This window comes from Erinaceus europaeus, chromosome 16 (genome assembly GCF_950295315.1).
Source record: "Erinaceus europaeus chromosome 16, mEriEur2.1, whole genome shotgun sequence".
Classification (NCBI taxonomy): domain Eukaryota; kingdom Metazoa; phylum Chordata; class Mammalia; order Eulipotyphla; family Erinaceidae; genus Erinaceus; species Erinaceus europaeus.
Genome location: NC_080177.1, coordinates 84,216,710 through 84,240,748, shown reverse-complemented (window position 1 = coordinate 84,240,748; position 24,039 = coordinate 84,216,710). Strand labels below are relative to the sequence as shown.

The 24,039-nt window shown below is 49.7% G+C and overlaps 1 protein-coding gene across 1 annotated transcript in view; it reads right to left on the bottom strand.

The window, feature by feature from the left end:
• Positions 1 to 23,042, bottom strand: part of TOGARAM1 (TOG array regulator of axonemal microtubules 1) — a 62,590-nt gene extending 39,548 nt beyond the window's left edge. Inside the window, 7 exon segments of the mRNA XM_060174203.1 lie at positions 1,494 to 1,726; positions 5,431 to 5,690; positions 7,790 to 8,077; positions 11,198 to 11,332; positions 12,828 to 12,987; positions 20,655 to 22,813; positions 23,030 to 23,042. Of these exon segments, the coding sequence (XP_060030186.1) occupies positions 1,494 to 1,726; positions 5,431 to 5,690; positions 7,790 to 8,077; positions 11,198 to 11,332; positions 12,828 to 12,987; positions 20,655 to 22,813; positions 23,030 to 23,042 (3,248 nt within the window).
• Positions 23,043 to 24,039: the final 997 nt, after the last annotated feature.

Genomic DNA, 24,039 nt, shown 5'->3' with positions numbered 1-24,039 from the left:
GGACTCATCGTACTGCCCCAGAGATAGGAGACACAGCAACGGTGTAGCCACAGGCCCTTTGGCGTATAACTAAAATACGCCTACTAGCTGTCTACAAAACGAGGGCCCCCAACTCTTCATCTGCACTACTCCAGCCTTTAGGTTCATGACTGGTCAACAATTTGTTTGGCTCTGTATGTTAACTCTCTTTTCAGCCACCAGGTTCCAGATGCCAGCAGGATGCCGACCAGACTTCCCTGGACAGACGACCCCACCAATGTGTCCTGGAGCCCCGCTTCCCCAGAGCCCTGCCCCACTAGGGAAAGAGAGAGACAGGCTAGGAGTATGGATCCACCTGTCAACGCCCATGTTCAGCGGGGAAGCAATGACAGAAGCCAGACCTTCCACCTTCTGCCTCCCACAGTGACCCTGGGTCCATACTCCCAGAGGGATAGAGAATAGGAAAGCTATCAGGGGAGGGGAGGGGATACGGAGTTCTGGTGGTGGGAACTGTGTGGAGTTGTACCCCTCTTATCCTATGATTTAGTCAATGTTTCCTTTCTATAAATAAAAAATTAAATAATAAAAAATATAACTCATGGGTGAGATAAACCTCTCACAACAGGACACAAGCAATTAAAGTCTATGAACCGCTAAAGTCAAACACCTGCTCCATTAACATTACCGGACACCAATTCCCCCTTGACTACGCAATCTCTATGTACATGTAAGTGAAAAGAATTTAAAACATTTAATACTAGTAGTTGTATCTAAACATGGTTCAGCATAACATTTAGTGAAATAAGTATATATATAAAAGGTTGACAACTCTTTGCAGCCCAGGAGGGGGCTCAATGGATAAGGACTCGAGCTCTTAAGCATGAGATCCTACGTTCCATCCCTCACATCACATATGCCAGAGTGATGCTCTCTGGTTCTCTCATTCCTTCTCCTCTTTAAGTAAATAAATAACTATAAAAAAAAAATCGGCGGGGGAAGATAGCATAATGGTTATACAAAGAGACTCATGCCAGATGGTCCAAAGCCCCAGGTTCAATCCCCTGCACTACCACACGCCAGAGCTGACTGAGCACTGCTCTGGTTAAAAACAAAAGTTCAGTACTATCCAATACTGAGTAAGAATGTGAAACAAATGAAATTCTCCAACACTGCTAGTGGGAGTGTAAAAAAAAAAAGAAACTAGAATACAGATGGTTTTAGAGTTCTTATTCAAAGGTGATACCGGCAGTTCGAGCCCCCAGGTCCCCACCTGCAGGGGGGTTGATTCACAAGTGGTGAAGCAGGTCTGCAGGTGTCTGTCTTTCTCTCCCCGTCTTCCCCTCTTCTTCCCATTTCTCTCTGTCCTATCTAACAACAACGACATCAACAACAACAATAATAACAATAAGAAACAAGGGCAACAAAAGAGAAAATAAATAAATAAAAATGTGATACTGGGGCTTCTGGTTCAAAGTACAGACTAGCATGCATTTAACATGTCAAAAAGAAAGTACATCATTCTCTTCCCCTGGGGAGTGGTAGACAGAGAGGAAGCCAGTGATTCTTGGCTATAGACGCCGCTTTCACTGTAGGAGCTCATGTTTGGAGAGGAAGAGCAGGACGGGGAGTCCACTGTCAGGTCCAGCCTCACTGCAGAGTCAGGGCTCTCTAGGTCCGAGGTGCTGCCGCCCAGCTTGGCTCTTTTCTTAGCAGCACTGTTACGAAGGGATCTGAGAGAACTCTGCATCTAGGAAAAGTAAAAACACAACGATTAGTTTTACAAGGTGACTGTACTGGCTAGCCACCTCTCTACCCAAAACAGTACTGACAAGAACGATGTTAACAGCCTGCAGAGGCCGAAATAAATATTTCCTCAGTGGGGAAGTATTTACAGAAATCTGCTAGGTTATAAACCTTGTAGAATGAAGAGCCTTTAAGGTATTATTCATTACAGTCTTTGCAACATAAATAATGTGTTTTAGTAATTCAATTTGTAAGTGAATCCTTAAGTCAGATGACAGGCAATAGTTTCAGTCGTAGAGCTCCAGCTAATCTAGGTTACTAGTGTGCTGACACGGCTACTTACAAGTCTATCTATTCACTCCCTTTTGTTACCCTTGTTGTTTTATTGTTGTTGTTATTGATGTCGTTGTTGGATAGGACAGAGAGAAATGGAGATGGGAGGGGAAGACAGAGGGGGAAAGATAGATACATGCAGACCTGCTTCACTGTCTGTGAAGAGACTCCCCTGCAGGTGGGGATACTTAGAAGTCTTATGAAAAGGTCTGGAAAAAGTCATCAGCTTTCTAAAATTTGAAATATGCCCAGGCTCAAGCCCCCAGCCTGCACCTGCAGAGGGAAAGCTTTGTGAGTGGCAAAGCAGTACTGCAGGTGTCTCTCTGTTTCTCTTCCTCAGTACCTCACTTCCTTCTCAATTTCTGTCTATCCAATAAATAAAGATGATAAAAAAAACTTTTAAAAAGTTGAAATATGCATCAAGTTTGCCAGTATTAGAGTTTAGAGAATAATAATTGCATATAACTTCTGAAGTCAAGTATTTCTATTAATGAAAAGAAGAAATAATTACTAAAGAAAAGGGACCCGGGAACATAAAAAGTGTTTAGATTATTCAATGTTATGGTCACTTCCCTAGTAAGTTAACTAATAGTTCTACAAAAGATTTCAATTTCAAATTTGGAAAGTGAGGAGCCAGGCAGTGGCCCACCTGGTTAAACACCCATTACAATGTGCAAGGACCCAGGTTCAAGCCCCTGGTCCCCACCTACAGGGGGAAAACTTCACGAGTGGTGAAGCAGGGCTGCAGATGTTGCTCTGTCTGTCTCTCTCCCTTTCCATTTCTCTGTCTCTATCCAATAATAAATAAATAAAATATTTTAAAAACGAGGAAAGTGAGCCAGCAGAGCACACATTCATCATGTATGGGGACTTGGGTCTGAGTGTCTGTAGCACAGGGGAGTAGCATGCACAACAGGAGGAAAGCTTCATGAGGGATGGAGAACTGCTGTGATATCTCTCCTCTATCTCTCCATCAGTGTGTCTCATTGTCTTTTTTTTTTAATCTTTATTTTATTTACTGGATAGATAGCCAGAAATTGAGAGGGAGGGGGAGGTGGAGAGGGAGACAGAGAGACACCTGCTGCCCTGCTTCAACACTTGCAAAACTTTCCTCCTGCAGGTGTGGACCGGCAGCTTGAACCTGGGTCGTTGCGTGCTGTAACTGTTTGTTTGTTTGTTTTAAATTTTATTTATTTATTTATGAGAAAGATAAGAGGAGAAAGAGCCAGACATCATTGAAATCAGAACCTCATGCTTGAGAGTTCAAAGCTTTATCACTGAGTCACCTCCTAGACCACTCCTTGTTGTTTCTTTTTATTGTTGTAGTTACTATTGTTGTCGTAGTTGTTGGACAGGACAGGAGAAATGGAGAGAGGAGGGGAAGACAGAGAGGAGGAGAGAAAGACAGACACCTGCAGACCTGCTTGTGAAGCGACTCCCCTGCAGGTGGGGAGCTGAGAGCTCGAACGGGGATCCTTACACTGGTCCTTGCACTTCAAGCCACCTGCACTTAACTCGCTGTGCTACTGCCCGACTCCTGATATATTTATATTTCTAGCTGTCTATTACCTAGACTATCGATTTCTTTTTTAAAAATATTTTATTTATTTATTATTGGATAGAGACAGAGCAAGAAACTGAGAGGGCAGAGATAGAGAGGGGAGAGAGACAGTGAGACACCTGCAACCTTGCTTTGCCACTCACAAAGTTTTTCCCCTACACCTGGGTCCTTGCGTGTGTGCACTCAATTATTTATTTTGCCTGACAAAAACAAAGAAACTATATATATGAAGCAACGGTAATGAAAATAAGTTACTCGTTGTGAATGTGTCTAATGCTGTGTCACTTGTATTGTTATTATGATTTCTCCAGAGCACTGCTCAGCTTTGGTTTCTGGCAGTGGTGCAGACAATTGAAACTGAGACCTTGGAACCTCAGGCACGAACATCCTCGGCATGACAACTATATTATCTTCCTGGCCCACTGCTTGCACTCTTTATTCTAAGTAATGACACATACACAACAGAAAAGTGGAGGGCCAGGCGGTGGTGCACCTGGTTAACTACAGTGCACAAGGACCCAGGTTTAAGCTGCTGGGCTCCACCTGCAAGGGGGAAGCTTCATGAGTGGCGAGGCAGGGCTGCAGGTGTCTCTTTTCTCTTCCCTGTCCCCTCTCAACTACCATGTAGTAATAAAAAAATAAATAAAAATAAGTTTTAATTTTTTTAAAAAAAGAAGAAAAAACAAAAATGTTCTGTGAATAATAAATTAAGTCTGGCTTGTGGTATTTGGTATCATAAATTTTCCTCCTAATAATTCACAGTGTTCTCTCTCTCTCTCTTACCAGAGCACTGATCAGCTCTGGGTTATGGTGGTAAGGGGGACTGAACCTGGGACTTTGGAGCCTCAGGCATTAAAGTCTCTTTGCATAACCATTATGTTATCTACCCCTATAGTGTTTACATTTTGCACGCGCGCACACACACACACACACACACACGATAGAGACAGAGAGACACCTGCAGCCCTGCTTCACCATTCACAAAGCTTCCTCCCTGCAGGTGGGGACTGGAGCTTCAACCTGGGTCCCTATACACTGTGAAGTGTGCACTCGACCAGGAGAGCCAACACCCAACCCCATGCTCATATCTTCTTTTTTTTCTTCTTTTTTTTAAAAAATATTTATTTATTTATTGTCACCCTTGCTTTATTGTCATTGTAGTTATTATTGTTGTTGTTGTTGATGTCGTTGTTGTTGGATAGGACAGAGAGAAATGGAGAGAGGAGGGGAAGACAGAGAGGGGGAAGAGAAAGACAGACACCTGCAGACCTGCTTCACCGCCTGTGAAGCGACCCCCACTGCAGGTGGGGAGCCAGGGGGCTCGAACCGGGATCCTTCCTCTGGTCCTTGCGCTTCGCGCCATGTGTGCTTAACCCGCTGTGCTATAGCCTGGCCCCTCATATTTTCTTTTTTTTTTCCACTGGGGTTTAGGGCTGGTATTACAAGAATCCACTGCTCCTACTGGCCATATTTTTCATTTTTTTAAATTTTTTTTTATTTTTCATTTTTATTGGATAGGACAGAGAGAAATTAGGAGAGGAGGGGAAGACAGAGAGGCAGAGAGAGAGACACCTGTAAAATCTGGTTCACCACTTGTGAGGAGAGCCCTCTGCAGGGAGCTCGAACCAGGATCCTTGCCGTTTGTACTACGTGCACTTAACCCAGTGCACCACCGCCGGGCCCCCCATAATGAAGATATAAATAAATTTTGTAAGTCAGAAAACATATATATATATATATATATAAATACTTAATTTCTCTTTAAGTAATAGCCATACCATAAAGATTATGAACATTGAAAGTATGATACCAACCTCTTCTTGATCCAAATCTTTATCCCTGATATTTAATTCTGAAAGATCAACTGTAAGAATATCTTTGTCACTCTTCCAGATATCATCAGGTTCTCTCTTTTTGGACCCCACTGTGTTTAAGTCAGCTTTATCAGGCAAAAGGCTGATTCCCCTCGGTATCGGAGGAACAGGCTTGGTTTCGGGGAGGCCTCTTCGGGAAGACGGCGATCTCATCAGTACAGGTGTAAGCTGAATTGAAGGTTTTTCTTGGCAATTTTCTCCTGCACGAAAATACAGATTTTAATTATGATTTCAGACAGACAGAGGCAGAGAGGTGTAGGGAGAGTGAACGAGACCCAAGGACCAAAGCTCCTCTCAGTGTGGTGGGGGCCAGGCTTAAACGAGGGTCACTCGCTACATAGCGGCACACTGCCCAGGTGAGCTATTTACCAGCCGTACATTTTCCTTTTACTGTTTTGCCTTTAAATTTTATTTTTAACAGGACAGAGATGGGAGAGAGAGACACACCTGCAGCACTCCTTCACCACTCAGAAGTTTCCCCTTCCAGGTCGGGACTGGTCTTGACCCTGGATCTACGCACAGGGTGATGTGCTCAACCAGGTGTGCCACTGCCCACCCCCCACTCCATTTTTGTTAAATGTTTTCTTTCTCTATTTTTGATAAAGATGGAGAGAATGAGAGGGGAAGGGGTGATGGAGAGACAGAGACACTCTCGCAGCACTGTTTCACCATTTGTTAAGCTCTTCCCCCGTTCATGGGGGACCAGGGCCTTCAACCTGGTTCCTTGCACATTGTAATGTGTGCACTCACCCAGGTGTACCACCATGATCCTTCTATCCCTTAAGTTTTTTTTTTTTTTTTAATATTTATTCCCTTTTGTTGCCCTTGTTGTTTTACTGTTGTAGTTAGTATTGTTGTTATTGATGTCATTATTGTTGGATAGGAGAGAAAGAAACGGAGAGAGGAGGGGAAGACAGAGAGGGGGAGAGAAAGACAGACACCTGCAGACCTGCTTCACCGCCTGTGAAGCGACTCCCCTGCAGGTGGGGAGCCGGGGATTCGAACCGGGATCCTCACGCCGGTCCTTGTGCTTTGTGCCACATGCGCTTAACCCGCTGCGCTACAGCCCGACTCCCTTAAAAAGGTTTTACTTATGATTAATGAGTTAAGAGACAGGAAAGAGAATCAGAACATCACTCTGGTGCTTGTGCTGCCCAAAGACTGAACTTGGGCCCACAGCTTAAGGAACAAACATTCCACCCATTGCAGCACCTTTCGGACTTACAGGAATGATGACGAGAATCAATAAATAAAAGGGGGGGGGATATAATGATCAACTATATAATAAGTTGACGCTATCTTTATAGACTGGAATACTAATGCTGTGGTGTATTTTAAAGACAGAGTATCTTACTGGAGACAGGCATAATCAAGAATCAATGTTTAATTTTTTCAAAAATGAATAGACTTATGCACAGGTTTTTTGTTTGTCTGTTTGTTTTTGGATTTGAGAGCTGGCAAAAAAGCTTACCGGAGAAGTGGGTCTGCTTTTCCCTGTATGACCCAGATTTTTTTTCTATTTATTTATTCCCATCGTTGCCCCTGTTGTTTTGTTATAGTTATTCTTGTTGTTGTTACTGATGTCATCATTGTTGGATACGACAGAGCGAAATGGAGAGAGAAGGGGAAAGAGAAGGGGAAAACAAGAGAGGAGGAAAGACAGACTCCTGCAGACCTGCTTCACCGCCTGCAGGTAGGGAGCCGGGAACTAGAGCCAGGATCCTTACACTGGTCCTTGCAATCTGCACCACCTGCACTTAGCCCACCGTGCTACCGCCCGACTCCCTTTATATTTTATTATTATTTTAAAAATATTTATTTACTCCCTTTTGTTGCCCTTGTTGTTTTATTGTTGTATTTATTATTGTTATTGATCTCATCACTGTTGGATAGAACAGAGAGAAATGGAGAGAGGAGGGGAAGACAGGGGGAGAGAAAGACAGACACCTGCTGCGGACCTGCTTCACTGCCTGTGAAGTGACCTCCCTGCAGGCGATGACCCAGATTCTATCCCAGCCCCCACCACAGTGGAGAAAGCTTTGATGTCCTTCCCCCCTCTGTGACTTGCTCTATCTTAAAAAGTTGGAGTGGAACAGTGAAGTCCAACAATGAAATTAAACAAACAATTGATTTTTATATTGCATAGCTGAACTAACATAGCTTGATGTTTCCCTATTTACCAATTCAGAGAAATAAAATGTAATTTACCAGTTTTTAAAGATATCATAAACCTAATTCCAGAGAAATAATTTACACATGCACAGTTGTATGAGGTATTAATTCTAACCATCTCTTCTACCTGTAGGATCAGGCGACTTTTGGTTGACAGTCTTTTTCTGTGGACTTGGCTTTGACAGGCCTTCAAAGGGTTTAAGAGGCCATGAATTTGAGAAATTAATGGAATTGTCTTGAGACTTCTTTGGAGACACAGAAATAGATGTATGCTTTGGACTAGCTCGAGGTGACGAAAGAGGGTGAGATGGCAGGAGGAAGGTTCCTGAACTCGGGCCAGAGTATGATGAAGTGCGTTCTGTTTGACTACCGAGTGTCTGTTGTGTCTTATTACCAAAATTTAGGCTGGCGCACACTGTAAGGACACAGAAGAGAATGTTAATTTTTTTTTTTTTTGGCTTTCAATTCAAGTGCTTTAAAAAAAAAATTTTTTTTTTTAATTTTATTTTTGAGAGATGCTCTGCTCAGCTCTGTCTTATGGTGGTGTAGGGGGTTGAACCTGGGACTTTGGAGCCTCAGTCATGAGTGTTTTCTTGCATGGCCATTATGCTATCTACTCCTGACCTCAATTCAAGTTCTTATCCCATCTGGCATTTACATTTTTATTAGTGTGAGGTAAAGACTCAAGTATAACTTTTCCACCGCAATTTTTCAAAACAGTCTATTTTTGTCTTTACATTGCTAAAGTCTCCTACATAAATATGCATTTTTAGGTTTCTTTATGGTAATAGTAATCTATTTAACTATTCCTACATGGGTACTACAATGCTTTACTTGTATGTCTTTTTTAATTCATTATCTTTATTTGTTGGATATAGACAGAGATCAAGAGGGCTGGGGAGAGAGATAGACACACACCTGCAGCCCTGCTTCACCACTCTTAAAGCTTTCCCCCTGCAGGTGGGGACCAGGGGCTTGAACCAGAGTCCTTGTACACTGTAACGTGTGTGCCCAACCAGGTGCAGCACTACCTGGCCCCTGTATGTATTTTCTGCAGTAGTGCCGGGGAATGAACTTGAAGCATGGAGCACACATAACACCATCACTAATCTGCCGTTCTAGGACAGTTTCATTCTGAATTTACAGATTAGGTAATCTAGAGATAACCACCATTATCTTGATAGCAAGCCCTCTTATTTATAAATATGAGTGCTAGGGAGAAAGCATAATGGTTTTATGAAAAGACTTTCATGCCTGAGGCTCCCAGGGCTTCTGTTAACAAACACCACATCCCTTAACAGGATGTTATTTTCAGTGACTTAGCACTGAAATGCTAGGACCTGTGGCCAGGGAGGTGGCATCATTGATAAGGCTTTGGGCTTTCAGTATGAAGTTCTGAGTCCCATCCCTCATGTCACAAATAGCAGAATGAAGCTGATTCTCCTTTTTCTCTCTCTAATAAATAATAAAACCAATCTTTACGAAGATGCTAAGACTCAGGCTACATGTTAAGTCTCCTACCAAAACCTACATAAACTGCAGTGCTGTAGTCTTTGCTGAATCTGCACTGTGATTTTTGAGTGTGGCTGCCTCATACACACACACTTTAGTCGCTGGCCTTTTCTAAATTCCCAGAACCAGAAAAGCATCCTTTTGTGTGAGTAGCTCCCCTCACGTACGCTCATAGCATTCTGCCTGACCTCATCTAGATCTCTGCTCACATATGACCTCCCGGTGCAGGTCCTTCCTGACCTCTGGTATTGAATGACACTTGCCCCAAATCACTTACTTAAAAAAAAAAATTATTGGGAGGATTAATAGTTTATAGCTGATAGTAAATACAGCTGCTGGTAACCACTTTATCATTCCTCTAATCTACATCAATTTTCTTTTCGAGATTTATTTAATAATTTATGAGGGGGGAGAGACAGGGAGAGAGAGAAAGAAACCAAAGCATGACACCAGCGCAGAGGACACTTGGGATCAGACTCAGGACCTCAGCCTTACGAGTCCATTGCTTTATGCGCTGCGCCACCTCCCACCCTCAGCCCCTTTCCTTTTCTTTGTTTTTCATGTCGCCTCCAGGGTCGTCACTGGGGCTCGGTGCCTGCACTACGAATCTACTGCTCCCGGAGGCCATTTTTTCCCATTTTGTTGCCCTTACTGTTATTGTTGCCATTGATGTTGTTGCCGTTGGATAGGACAGAGAGAAATGGAGAGAGGAGGGAAGACAGAGAGGGGGAGAGAAAGACAGACACCTGCAGACCTGCTTCACTGTCTGTGAAGCGACTCCCCTGCAGGTGGGGAGCCGGCTGGGGGCTTGAACCGGGATCCTTACGCTGGTCCTTGGGCTTTGCGCCACGTGCGCTTAACCTGCTGTGATACCTCCTGGCCCCACCCCCTTTTCTCTCTCTCTCTCTCTCTTTTTAAAGATTTTATTTATTTATTAATTAGAAAGATAGGAGGAGAGAGAGAGGAAGAACCAGACATCACTCCGGTACATGTGCTGCCGGGGACTGAACTCTGGAACTCACGCTTGAGGATTTGATGCTTTTTTTTTTTAAATATTTATTTAATTTATTTATTCCCTTTTGTTGCCCTTGTTGTTTTATTGTTGTAGTAGTTATTGTTGTTGTCGTTGTTGGATAGGACAGAGAGAAATGGAGAGAGGAGGGGAAGACGGGGGGGGGGGGAGAAAGACAGACACCTGCAGACCTGCTTCACCACCTGTGAAGCGACTCCCCTGCAGGTGGAGAGCCGGGGGCTCGAACCGGGATCCTTATGCCGGTCCTTGTGCTTTGCGCCACCTGTGCTTAACCCGCTGCGCTACCGCCCAACTCCCGATTTGATGCTTTATCTGCTGCGCCACCTCCCGGATCACCCCCCTTTTCTCTTCCTCTGCCTAGTCTCTCTCTTTTCATGTTGCTACCAGGTTTATTCCTGGGGCTAGGTGCTTGTACAACAAATCTACCACTCCTGGTGGTCATCCCCTCTCCTTTTTTTCTTTCAATTGTTATTTGCTAGGAAAAGAGAGAAATTGGGGCAACACCCGCAGACCTGCTCCACCATGTGTGAGCACCCTCCTGTGGGGAGTGGAGGCTTGGACATGGCGCTTGCTCACTGCTGTGCGTGCACTCCAGCAGGCGCCCCAGTGGCTGGCTCCCTCCACCCTCTTCTCACTTTACAAGCTCGGCTCTGGCTAATGGCGGCGCCAGGGATCTGGCATGAAGCCTTTGGCACAGCCACGGTGCTGTCTTCCTGACCCACCCGTTGTCTTTAGAGCAGCCTGGCATTTATTAGAAGGGCAGTTGGGCTTCAAGAAAAGTAAAATACAACATCCAGTATGAACCTCTAAACTCACAGATTTAATGTTATATGACCAAATCTAACATTTATGTAGCAATTATAAAAATATTACTGAAATTATTACTGAAATATAGAAACATCATGTTCTTTTATGTGATGAGCTTGATCATAAACAATGACGGGTAAGCTATATTCACAGAACATTTGAATCCCAACAAGTCAAAGACACCTTTATCTTGATGACTACTTGCTGTCTCAAGAAACTGGAAATCCGAGTCCACACTGTGAGTCTGAACACAGATCTGAGAGGGTCCTAGGAGTCCACATTTTCCAGTAAGGTTTGTCTGGCGTGTTGCAGCAGTGCCTGTGGGAGGGGAGAGAAAGCAGCAAATGGAGTCGCTGAGAAGCACGCCCAGAAGTGCGTCTCTCTACCGGCTGGCTCCCTCTTCAGGCCCGGCTTGCCTTCCTCCCAGTGCCTGCTCTGTAAACTCACCTCACAGTTGGGCATGGAACTCTTCGGCCTCTTTCTCAGTATAAATAAGGGACCCCTGTAGTGTGTTTTTTGCCTCCAGGGTTATTGCCGGGGCTCGGTGCCTGCACCACCAATCCACTGCTCCTGGAGGTCATTTTTTTCCTTTTGTTACCCTGGCTATTTTACCTTTGTTGTGGTTATTACTGTTGATGTCATCGTTGTTGGATAGGACAGAGAGAAATGGAGAGAGGAGGGGAAGACAGAGGGGGAGAGAAAGACAGATACCTGCAGACCTGCTTCACCGCCTGTAAAGCGACTCCCCTGCAGGTGGGGAGCCGGGGGCTCGAACCGGGATCCTTACACCGGTCCTTGCGCTTCGCGCCATGTGCGCTTAACCCGCTGTGCTACCGCCCGACCCCCTGGACGACTATAGTTTTAATCTAGGTATGTTTCTCAGCCCTCTCCGCTCCCTGTGCCTGGTTAAGATTACTCCTGGACAGAGGAGAAGCCGTCAGGGAGGTAGGTGATGGTAACCTCTGGCATCCCACTAGTCAATGTATACAATAAACTCATCCCTGGGAGCTCTGAAATGCCGAGATTGTTGAAAGATTCTGATCGCACGATCCTTTGTCCTGTGTGTACTGGTTATCTGCTAAGTTAACTCTTACTCTGAAACTGGTTTAATACTTTCTCTCTCTCCTTGGAACAGACACACCTTTTGCCTCCTACCAATCTTTTTTTTCTCACCTCCAGGGTTACCGCCGGGCACGGCGCCTGCACTATGAATTCCCTGCTCTTGGAGGCTGTTTTTTCCCTTTTGTTGCCCTTGTTTATTGTTGCTGCTGTTACTATTATTGTTGTTGGATAGAACAGAGAGAAGACAGAGATGGGAAGAGAAAGATACACCTGCAGACCTGCTTCACGCCTGTGAAGCAACCTCTCTGCAGGTGGGGAGCCGGGGGCTAGAAACGGGATCCTTACGCCAGTCCTTGCACTTTGCATCATGTGTGCTTAACCTGCTGCGCTACTGCCTGGCCCCCGTCCCTACCAATCTTAAACCCTTTCTTTCTGTAAAGTCCAGCTCAACTGCATTCTCTATAGTTTTTTCTTTCCCTGAACCCTTATTGTACATAATTTGCATTACCCACTATATGCTAGTTCGTTCATTCTGCAGTTATTTAAAACAACCAGATAATGAGCTTCTCAATGGTTTCAAAACTAATAGCCTTCTAAAAATGCAAAGTATTGATATGAGCATAAGTAAACACAAGTGTTAAGTGTGCACTTTCCACCCGGTGAAAAGTTCTCTGAGCCCTTGAGTGAGGGCTGGAGTGCAGAGAAATGCATGATTTAGTTCAGGACAGCCATTACCTGTTCCTTTACTTACCAGCAGCACATCCAGGAAGAGAATCTGGGTTTAAATCTCGACTACTCTGAAATAAGGTTCTGGAAACTCTTTTTTTGCTAAAGCACAAATCATCATTGGCTGATGACTGGCCTTGAGAAGACTTGGATTGTGGAGATGGTATGAAATCATATGCTGAAAACTAAGAAGAATCAATTAGCAAATTTAAACCTACTCAGTCATAAGTATGACAATAATTTATACCCAATTATGAAATTACAATTTAAGGAAAAACTTTAATTGGTGAAATATAATGACTCAGATAAACATTCAAACATAGGATGGGACTGCTAACAGTATTTTTCCCCCTTTTGTTGCCCTTGATGTTGTAGTTATTATTGTTGTTATTGATGTTGTCGTTGCTGGATAGGACAGAGAGAAATGGAGAGAGGAGGGGAAGACAGAGAGGGGGAGAGAAAGACAGACACCTGCAGACCTGCTTCACCGCCTGTGAAGCGACTTCCAGCAGGTGGGAAGCCGGGGGCTCGAACCGGGATCCTTATGCCGGTCCTTGCGCTCTGTGCCACGTGCGCCGCTGTGCTACTGACGGACTCCCCCCCCCCCCTTTTCTAATAGTCTTCAAACTCAACTGGAATAGTCTTTTTCCACCTTTTTTTAAAAAAAATTTTTATCCAAAGCAATGCTCAGCTTTGGCTTATGGTGGTAACAAGGGATTGAACCTGGGGCTTTGGAACCTCAGACATCAGTCTCTTTCCATAGCCATTATGCTACCTACCCCGCCCCTAAATTTCATTTCGCTCCAATCTCACTTCCTCTTTTTGGACAATCCTATATCCACTATAAATTTATTGTGCATTCAGTCAACTAATTCACGTTTTAGTCTTTTTGCTTTCCTTTGCTTCAATGAGCAGCTACTAAATCTTTTGCATCTCTTACATCCGAGACTTTCTTTCTGCCCAATCCAGACTTGCTAGTAAGTCACATTCGGGACACCTTACTAATACCCTGCCTCTTTTCTCTCGTTTTGGTCCCTGGCACCAGGGTTACCACCGAGTGATTTCCTACTTTCCGGCAAACTCTTTAACCCAGGCCCGTATGCATGCTACCACCTGGGACATCTCTTGCTCACCCTACTTCCCTGTGGCTACCTTTTAATGCTGACATCCTGTCTCCCAAAATAAATGATAAACCTTTAGAGGACAATTTTCATTTTTATGTCTGTTACCCGCATGGTTCCTTAAAAACAGTAAATACTGAGGAACAGAGTATTAACAACTAAACGCTTCCCCTTTCATCTAACAGCCAGCCAACTGTGCTCTGTAACCTTCTCCACTTTTTTGGAAGCTGAACTACAGGATGGGAAGGAGGAAAAAAAAACTAGCCGTAGCTTGTGTTGTGCCACAATAAACAGCTCTTCATAATCCCTAAACTCTATCTTAACCAGTACTGGCTCTTTTCTTTCAGAATACACATAGCCATGCACAAGCACACGCACACATTCATATACACATAGCCATGCACAAGCACACGCACACATTCATATACACATAGCCATGCACAAGCACACGCACACATTCATATACACATAGCCATGCACAAGCACACGCACACATTCATATACACATAGCCATGCACAAGCACACGCACACATTCATATACACATAGCCATGCACAAGCACACGCACACATTCATATACACATAGCCATGCACAAGCACACGCACACATTCATATACACATAGCCATGCACAAGCACACGCACACATTCATATACACATAGCCATGCACAAGCACACGCACACATTCATATACACATAGCCATGCACAAGCACACGCACACATTCATATACACATAGCCATGCACAAGCACACGCACACATTCATATACACATAGCCATGCACAAGCACACGCACACATTCATATACACATAGCCATGCACAAGCACACGCACACATTCATATACCGTAAGGGCGATTCTAACAGGATTGGAGAAAAAGTCAGAAAAACAGTAATTCTGAGTTAGCTAATAAAGCATGATACATTAATAAAATGAAGACACAAAGTGTCTTTCTTGTTACAGACTGCTTTCTGTAAAGAGTTGCGATTTAAGTGCAGGTGGCGCAAAGTGCAAGGGCCGGCGTAAGGGTCCCGATTCGAGCCCCCGGCTCCCCACCTGCAGGGGAGTCGCTTCACAGGTGGTGAAGCAGGTCTGCAGGTGTCTGTCTTTCTCTCCCCCTCTCTCTCTGTCTTCCCCTCCTCTCTCCATTTCTCTCTGTCCTATCCAACAAAGACAACATCCATAACAACAACAATAACTATAGCAATAAAACAAGGGCAACAAAAGGGAATAAATAAAATATGAAAAAAAAAAAGAGTTGTGATTTGCGCAAACAAGTTATGATCTGGGGGTCTGGAGCAGGCTCAGTGGGCTAGGGTGCACACCTTGCCCTGTGGGAGCGTCTGTTTTTGGTCCCCAGCACCACATGACGGCACCAAACGGATGGGAGAGGGGTGCTCTCCCCTCTAAGTGTACAGAACAGGAAAACTGGGCTGGTGAGGTCACTCAGTGGTGTCACACATGTCTGAGGCTCTCACTTGATTACCTGGTGTAGGATAAAAAAAGCTTTATGACCCACAACGACCCTGGATCCATACTCCCAGAGGGATAGAGAATGGGAAGGCTATCAGGGGAGGGGGTGGGATGTGGAGATCGGGTTATGGGAAATGTGTGGAATTGTACTCCTCTCATTCTATGGTTTTGTTAATGTCTCCTTTCTTAAAATAAAAAAAAAAAAAAAAGCTTTATGACTTTGTGACAAGAGTCAACAATATTCCATTATAATCTCAAGATTCCTGGATTGTCCTAATTTTCATGTTAATAATTATAAAATGAAAAGCCTTGTTATTTTCTGAAGCTAGCTCATGTAGTTCATTCTTTAAAAAAAAAAAAAAAGTAGTCTGGGAGGTGGCAAAGTGGATAAAGCACTGGGTTCTCAAGCATGAGGTCCTGAGTTCAATCACCAGCAGCACATGGACCAGAGTGATGTCTGGTTCTTTCTCTCTCTTCTCCTATCTTTCTCATTAGTAAATAAATAAAATCTTTCAAAAAAAAAAATCTGCTTAAAAACCTTAAAAAAAATAAATAAAAACATTGGGGTGGGGTAGATAGCATAATGATTATGCAAGAGACTCTCAGGCCTGAGGCTCCCAGGTCTCAGGTTCATTTCCCACACCACCCTATGCCTGAGCTGAGCTGAAAAAGGAAAAAAAAAAAAAAAAGAAAGAAAGAAAAAAAGCACACCATACACCTTAACAACGTCATACAAGTAAATATATTTAAATTTTCTGTTTGAAGCTTCAGGCTGTTTAAGAACGTGAGTTTCTTTTTTGAATTTGTTATTTATTTCTGAGGGAAAGAGGTGAGAGACTGAGCACCTGAGCATCACATGCCCTTGCCGGGGACTGAACTCCGGACCTCAAGCCCGAGAGGTGAACTCTATAAACTGTGCCAACTCCCAAGCCCAGCCACAAATTAGATCTACACTCAGGAAGATCAGTCCTGAAGGCACTGTACTTAAGACAGGAATCATTTCACCATATTCTTGGCAGTATCTCATTTATTTATTTATTTTTATTTAATATTTATTTTATTTATTTATTCCCTTTTGTTGCCCTTGTTGTTTAATTGTTGTAGTTATTATTGTTGTTGTCGTCGTTGTTGGATAGGACAGAGAGAGATGGAGAGAGGAGGGGAAGACAGAGAGGGGGAGAGAAAGACAGACACCTACAGACCTGCTTCACCGCCTGTGAAGCGACTCCCCTGCAGGTGGGGAGCCGGGGTTCGAACCGGGATCCTTCCGCCGGTCCTTGTGCTTTGCGCCACCTGCGCTTAACCCGCTGCGCTACAGCCCGACTCCCATCATTTATTTATTTACATACAGACTGCCAGGCTGTATGGGCCTTTGCGCCTGTATATTTACATCACTACCAGTACACTTTCCCCCCCCCAGGTAGAGGGTGAGAGGCAGAGAGGGCTATAAAACAACTAGATATACCCTCCAGTTCAGTTTGCTAGGAAGAGTTTATGATTCAAAACATTCAATACTCCTAACTGTTGTATCGGGATGCATTGGATCGACCTTCCCGTGGTGCATCCCGTGAGGACCCATTCATTGGGGAAACTGACGATCCTTCCTAGCCGACTGAATCCGCATGGATCCCAGTCACTTTCCAAGCCAGCAACAAGCAGCTCCTGACAGCTTTCAACCTGACGCTGTTGACTGGCTACGGAAGAAGGGCAAACGCTAGAAGAAGAACTGTTGTATCAGTGTTCTATTTTTCTAAAGATTCATTCATTTACTGGGTCCAATCCTCAACACACACCACTGCAAGCCATTCATCATCCGTTTCATGAGACAAGTCGAAAGCACATCCTGCATCCTGGCACTCAAGGACCCCCCCCCCCCCCCGCCATGTGCTGGGGAGTGTCCCAGGAAGACGTCTCAGCACAATGGCTGGGCATGTACTGCCATGGGCTTATGCAAACTCTGGCCTGATCATTCTGCACAGCTGGCAGGATAAGTAACTTCTCCAACTCTGTCAGGTGTCAACAGGCCACAGTGAGGTGAATGAGGGGGAGCTGACCTGTTGACATTAGAGGTGAATCTGCTGAGCTTCCCCTCAGGGGCCACTAGCTAAGAGAGAACTTAAAAGGGAGGAATGTCACAAGAGACTTAATGGTGCCGAGCGATGCAGATGCTTCACTGCACTCTTGCTCATTTAAACTGTTGTGGAATTCCTTTACATTTTGTGACTAACCAGTAAAAGGCATGAGAGCCCGTGGTCAGGCTGCACTAGCTCTATCTTCCTGAAGGAGGGTAAGCAAGTATGCCACACCAGCCCTCGAAGAACAGACCTGAGCCTGATCAGCCGGCCATTTGCGAGCTCCTGCCTGCAGGCTGCAGCCACAGAACAGCAGACAGGGAAGCCGAGGTCTGGGGCATGCAAGTCCTGTGTCCTCCTCCACAACCACTGTCATCAGGGAAGTTTTTATACTGTGAACAAGGGGGTTACCCTGTTCTGAATCACTTTCAGAATCACAGTGGTGAAACCCAGGTCATTCTTTTTAAAGTGGGGTTAGCGTAAAGAATGAAGAACAGAGAGACCCGGTCTTCTACCAAGATGTACTTGTTGCTAGTAACTTACATTAGACGGAGTCGTTCCTGATAACGGAAGTTAAAACTCGTCTCAACTTAATGTGTGTTTCTGCACTGCTGTGGATTTCATTTGTGACGTTCATGAAGTTGTGAAGTTCATGAAGTCCAGCGTGAATCAGTAATGGATGGTTTTAACTGACTACTGTGTAAGTGCTCTAATGAAAACAGTATTACATTTCAGGGCCAACAGATACTTCATCTGGTAGAACGCGTGCATGTGAAGCTCTGGATTCAGACCCTTGTTGAACCAGACGGGTGCACCATGGCCGGCACTGCGGAAGCTCTTTGCGAGATGAAAACCTGCTGGCCTATTCTTTGCTCTCTGTCTTTCTCTCTTCTCTGTCCTTCAGAGTAATGAGGAATATAGATGGGTTCAGGAGAGCACTTGGCAGAGTCCCGTGCATGCGGGGCACTCACTCGGCGCCCCAGCCTGGCATGAAGAGAAGAAGAGAGTCAAAAGGCTACGGGGCAAGGCCAAGACGGCCGAGCAGAGACGCTGTGCGTCTTGTCTGCGTCCTCCCGCAATGTGGACAGCTACAGTCCACAGAGCCATCCGCACAGAACGCAGTCTGAGACCCAGATGAGCAAGCTCCACGGCTCCCAGGGCAGGCAGGGCACAAGAAGCGAGGCCACAGACAGATGCTTCGCTCTAAGAGACCCGACCACACGACCAACCCCGAGCCCCAACTGCACAGGCACCTGCGGTATGAAATCGCAGCCTGGGGGGGCAGGGGGGCAGGCCGCGAGCGCCCAGCTACTGGCCGATAAGGAGCTACTGGGGCGTAGGGAAAGCCAGGACCTGCTTTCCTGGGCTTCATTTTCTTGTTTTAATTTCATAAACACCATTCCCACCACCAAAAGACTGCGTCCCATCCCATCCCGCCCCCCCGCAACCAAACATTCACCCTCACCCTCACCCCAGGGTTTTTACCTTGGTGCCCTACTGCAGTTATTATTGTGGTTATTGCTGTCATTGTTGTTGGATAGGACAGACAGAAATGGAGAGAGGAGGGGAAGACAGAGAGGGGGAGAGAAAGACAGACACCTGCAGACCTGCTTCACCACCGGTGAAGCGACCCCCCTGCAGATGGGGAGCCGGGGGCTCGAATCAGGATCCTCACGCAGATCCTTGCTCTTCACACCATGTGAGCTTAACTCACTGCGCTACCGCCCGGCTCCCGAAATAATTATTTTTTAAATATTGTTGAGCCAACTGCCCAGACAAATACAGTACAGCTCAAGAGCTTCCTATAGTGAGGTGAAGGCCGGGCTCAAACCTGAGGCTCGCACATGGCAAGGCAGCACACTACCCAAGCGTCTTCTTAATTGTTCCCCAGAGTGTCTGTGTTGTCAGGCATCCTCCTTAAGCCTCCTGCACCACCTCCAAGCTGCAGACCCTTTTCTCACTTGCCAAAACCTGGGAGAAACCAAGATGTTCCTCACAAAAACAAGTAGGCAGGTATGCTGTTCTTAATGAGAGACGCACTGGCTACACAAACTGACCGGGCACTGAAGTATCACGAAGCATAGCTTTTCTGTGTGGTTATTATGATTGTTGTTATTGATGTTATTGACGGAGAGAGGAGGGGAAGACAGATTGGGGGGGAGACAGACACCTGCAGACCTGCTTCACTGCTTGTGAAGTGACCCCCCCCCCCCCAGGTGGGGAGCCAGGGGGCTTGAACCGGGATCCTCATGCCGGTCGGTCCTTGCGCTTTGTGTCACCTGCACTTATCCCGCTGCACTACCGCCTGACTCCCTGTTATTTTTTTTAACCAGAGCACTCGTCAGCTCTGCTTTATGGTGGTGTGGGGGACTGAACCCTGGGCTTTGGATGCTCAAGGAAGGAAGTCTCTTTGCATAACCACTGTTCTATCTTCCCAAGGCCCTCAAAAGACTTCATTTAATGAGAGAGCAACAGAGAGGGGGACACGCACACACACCTGAGTGTCACTCTGGCATACGACTGAATTTAGGACACTGCTTGCAAGCCTGTGACTTCATTCACTGCGTCAACTCCCAGGCCGCTGGCCTCCTTTTGTTGTTTGCTTCCTTTATTCCAGGAGGTAAGGCAGAGCGCCACCAGTCTGGCACGTGCAGTGCCTGAGCCTGAACCTGGGGCCCGAGGCGTGTTAAGTCTTGTGACCTACCCAGCGAGCCCATTTTCCTGGCCACCACTGACTGGACAATTCTTTTGAGTTATCTGTAGAAGTGGGCTTCTCAAGATAAAAAATAAATAAATAAATAAACATGAAAAAGCTTAGGGGAGGAAAAATGTCAATTCAAGGGTCACCTTGGAGGAGTTTTCCTGAATTTTCTAGCAGGGTTACTTTCTCTATTGCGAATGCCTCCAGAATTCTACAGATTCTTACTTGTCCGTTCATGGGTCTGACCCTGTCCCCCTCAATTTGGTGCCAAGAGCCCCAGCTTCACTCCCCGGACTAGTCATTTCTCCGCACGCATGAGTGGGGGCCGCTTTCCCCAAACCCCAAACCCCAAACCCGCTTCTCTCTCCCCGATCGTCAGCATGCTGACCGGCGGCACCTGACGGCGTCACCCCCTTCCCGCACCGCCCCACCGCCAGCAGACTGGCTAGCGGAGAGCCCTACCGTACCTGCTGCGCCCGCTGCGCCTGCTCCGCATCCCGCGCATCCCTGGCATCCCGGGCATCCCTGGCGGCGGCGGCGGAGGGCGCCTTTTCTCCCGGGCCCCGCGCCGGCTCGCTTTCCCACGGCAGCTTCTGCTTCCCTTTGCCGGCGCTCAGTACCCTGCGGGCGCAGACGGTCGGGCTGTACGAGCCGTACACCTGCAGGCTGTCCCCGGCCGGCTCGCCGCAGTGGCAGTGCGCGCTCTGCGTCCGGTGCCCCGCCAGCAGCCAGTCGGCGTCCGCCCCGGGCGCCGGGGGCCCCGACCTGCCCTGGGCGGAGGCGGGCAGGAGCGCGGCGGGCTCCACGAAGCCCTGCTCCGTCAGCCGCGGCAGCGTCTTCCTCGCCAGCCGGGCCTGCACGGCACTCGCCAGGCCGTCGCCGCCGTCGCCGTCGCCGTCGAACTCCACGGCGTCCACGGCTTTGAAGAGGACGCCGGTCCTGCCCGGGCCCAGCGAGGCCGCCAGCACGGCGAAGGCTTCCAGGGCGGCGTGGCGGACCCTGCGCTTGCCGTCCGCCAGGGCCGGCGCGAGGGCGAAGGCCAGCTGGGCCAGGTCCAGGCGCTCGCCGGGGTAGGTCAGCAGGGCGCAGGTGCAGACGTTCACCACCTCCTCCCGCACCCGCGAGTGTTTGTGCCTCAGGTGCTCCAGCAGCAGGCGGAGCACGGGCTGCGGGCCCGCGGCCCTCATCAGCTGCAGGAAGATCTTCATGTACTCCTGCCTGATCACCAGCTTGTTGTCCGCCAGCACTTTGACCGAGGCGGCGACCACGGGGCCCAGCAAGGGCCGCGCCTGCTCCCCGAGACGCACGACCAGCAGGTGCAGCGCCTGCAGCGTGCCGTGGACCACCTTGAAGTTGGAGTCGTCCAGCAGGTTGTACAGCAAGCTGACGAAGCCCACCAGGCTCGAGTGCGGGGCCGAGCCCGGGCGGAACCGCCCCACCACCTGTTTGAGCTCCTCCACCGCCTGGGTCCGGCTCTTGTAGTCGTCCTGATCCAGCAGCCTGGCGTGCAGCTCCTGGGGCACCATGCCGAATTTCAGGTCGCCGCCGCAGAGCGCAGTCGCCGGGCCGGGGCCGGGCTGCTGTTCGGCGAAGCCCACCGTTTCCAGTGGGAGGGAGTAAGGGACCGCACTCCCGAACCGGGCCTCCATGCGGCGGTGGTACTGCCTGCGGAGCGCCGAGGGCAGGCGGGAGATGTAGGAGCGGAACCTCTCCTGCCCCAGCCGGTCGCCGATCTGCTGCAGGGCGGCGAAAGCCGTCTCCGCCTCCGCCTCCGCCTCCGCCTCCGCCTCCGACTCCCGCTCCTCCTCGGTGCCCTGGCGGCCGAGTCGGCGGGCCAGGGACAGGACGACCTCGGTCAGGTCCAGGCCCGGCAGCAGGTCGTCGGGGGTGAGCAGGACGGGCAGGAGCAGGGCGGTGGCGGCCCGCAGCCGGGCGTCCGCGCTCTCCAGGCCCTGCCGGGCGAGCGTCGTCAGCACCGGCGCCGCGCTGCGCCGCAGGCACGTGTGCAGCACCTGCAGCGCGTCCCTGCGCAGCGCCGGGTCCTCCTCCCGCAGCGCCGCCACGAGGCGCGGCAGCAGCGCCAGGCTGAACGCCTCCTCCAGCGGGGCCGCCTCGCCCTGGCCGCGCAGCACGTCCCACAGCAGCCGCAGGCACAGGCGCTTCTCGGCGCCGCCGCCCTCCCCCAGCACGCGGCCCAGCGCCCGGTACACGGCCTCCTTGCGGCGGGGGAAGCCCAGCCGCCCGCCCCGTCGGGGCAGAGCCGCCTGCAGCGCCTGGAAGGCCTCGGAGGGGTCGGGCGCGCTGCGCAGCAGCTGCAGCAGGCGCGTCTCGCCGTCGTCCGCCCCCGGCCCCGCCGCCCCCGCCGCCCCCGCCGCCCCCGCCGCGCCGCCGCCGCCGCCGCCAGGCCGGCCGGCCGGGAGCGTGTCCGCCGGCAGCGGGAGCGGGCAGGAGCCGTGGTCCCCGGCCGCCCCGCGGCAGCAGAAGCTCTTGTCTCCTCTCATGCTGCCCCCGCCCGGACCGCCATCAGGCCCGGGGGCGGCGGGGACGCGGGGCGGCGAGGGGCGGCGCGGAGGGCGCGGCCGCCGGGGAGGGTCGTCAGCGGGCGGGGGCGGGGGCGGGGGCGGGGGCCGGGGGACCCCATCGTCTCACGCGCGGCCCGGAGCAGCCCGGGCTCGCCGGCCCTCCACGAGCCCGAAAGCTTCAGCGCGGGAGAGGCAGCAGGTCCAGCCCGACGCCGAGCGCAGCTCCCGAACGCCCGAGGCCGCCTGGCCTGCGCGCAAAATGGCCCCCGCCCGAGCCCCGGGCCCCTCGGCTCCCCCCCCTCCCCCCGGGCGTAACCAGGGGCACCACGTGACCAAACCGATGGCTTCCATGGTGATGCTCCCCCCGCAGCCGGCTCTTCACCCGGAAGTCGACGCGCCGCGGCGCATGCCGGGACACGGAGTCCACGGCGGAGGACGGAGCCCCGCCCCGCCGGCGACGTCACTCGAAGGGGGCGGGGCGGGCGCGCAGGGAGTGGGCGGAAGTGACGCCGCCCGCCCTCAGGGCGGAAGTGCCCCGCCCCGCCCCGCCCCGCCCCGCCCCGCCCGGCAGCCTGAGCTCTGGGGCCGGCCTGGGAAGAAGCGAGCGGCGAGCCTCCCCGGGCTTCGGTCGTCGAGGGCTCCTCCTCCGCCCGCCGCCGGCGCGGTTCCCGGGACGCAGGTATTTCCCGAGTCGCGCAGCTGGCGCCGAGGCCGGGCTCCGTGTCGGGCGGCGGAGGGCGGCGCCTGTGCGGGGAGCGCGCGGGGCGACGTGTTTGTTGCAGCGGGCGGGCTGCCCCCGCGCCACCGGGACGGGACGAAGAGCGGACGCCCGCCCGCCTCCGCTCCGGCCTGGACTCGAACCCGGCGCCGTCTCCGCGGCCGTCTTGGCGGCGGCGCCTGCGTGTTCCGGCCCGGTTCGCGCGTGCCGGGTGCGGGATGGGCGCGCGCTCGCGCCCCGGCGGCCCGTGTTTGGCCCAGGTTCAGGGGTGCCCGAGTGACCGTGCTGCGGGGCTTTGTTTCTGTGTCTCTTCCTTTTCAAGCACGTGATGATGAAGTGGGGTTGTTTTTTTTTTAAATACTCACTTATTCATTTCCCCTTGTTTCACTGTTGTGGTTATTGTTGTTGTTATTGATGTCGTCGTCGTTGTTGGATGGGACAGAGAGAGATGGAGAGAGGAGGGGAAGACAGACAGAGAGGGGGAGAGACAGACAGACACCTGCAGACCTGCTTCACCGCCTGGGAAGCGACTCCCCTGCAGGTGGGGAGCCGGGGGCTCGAACCGGGATCCTCACGCCGGTCCCTGCGCTTTGCGCCACGTGCGCTTAACCCGCTGCGCCACCGCCCGAC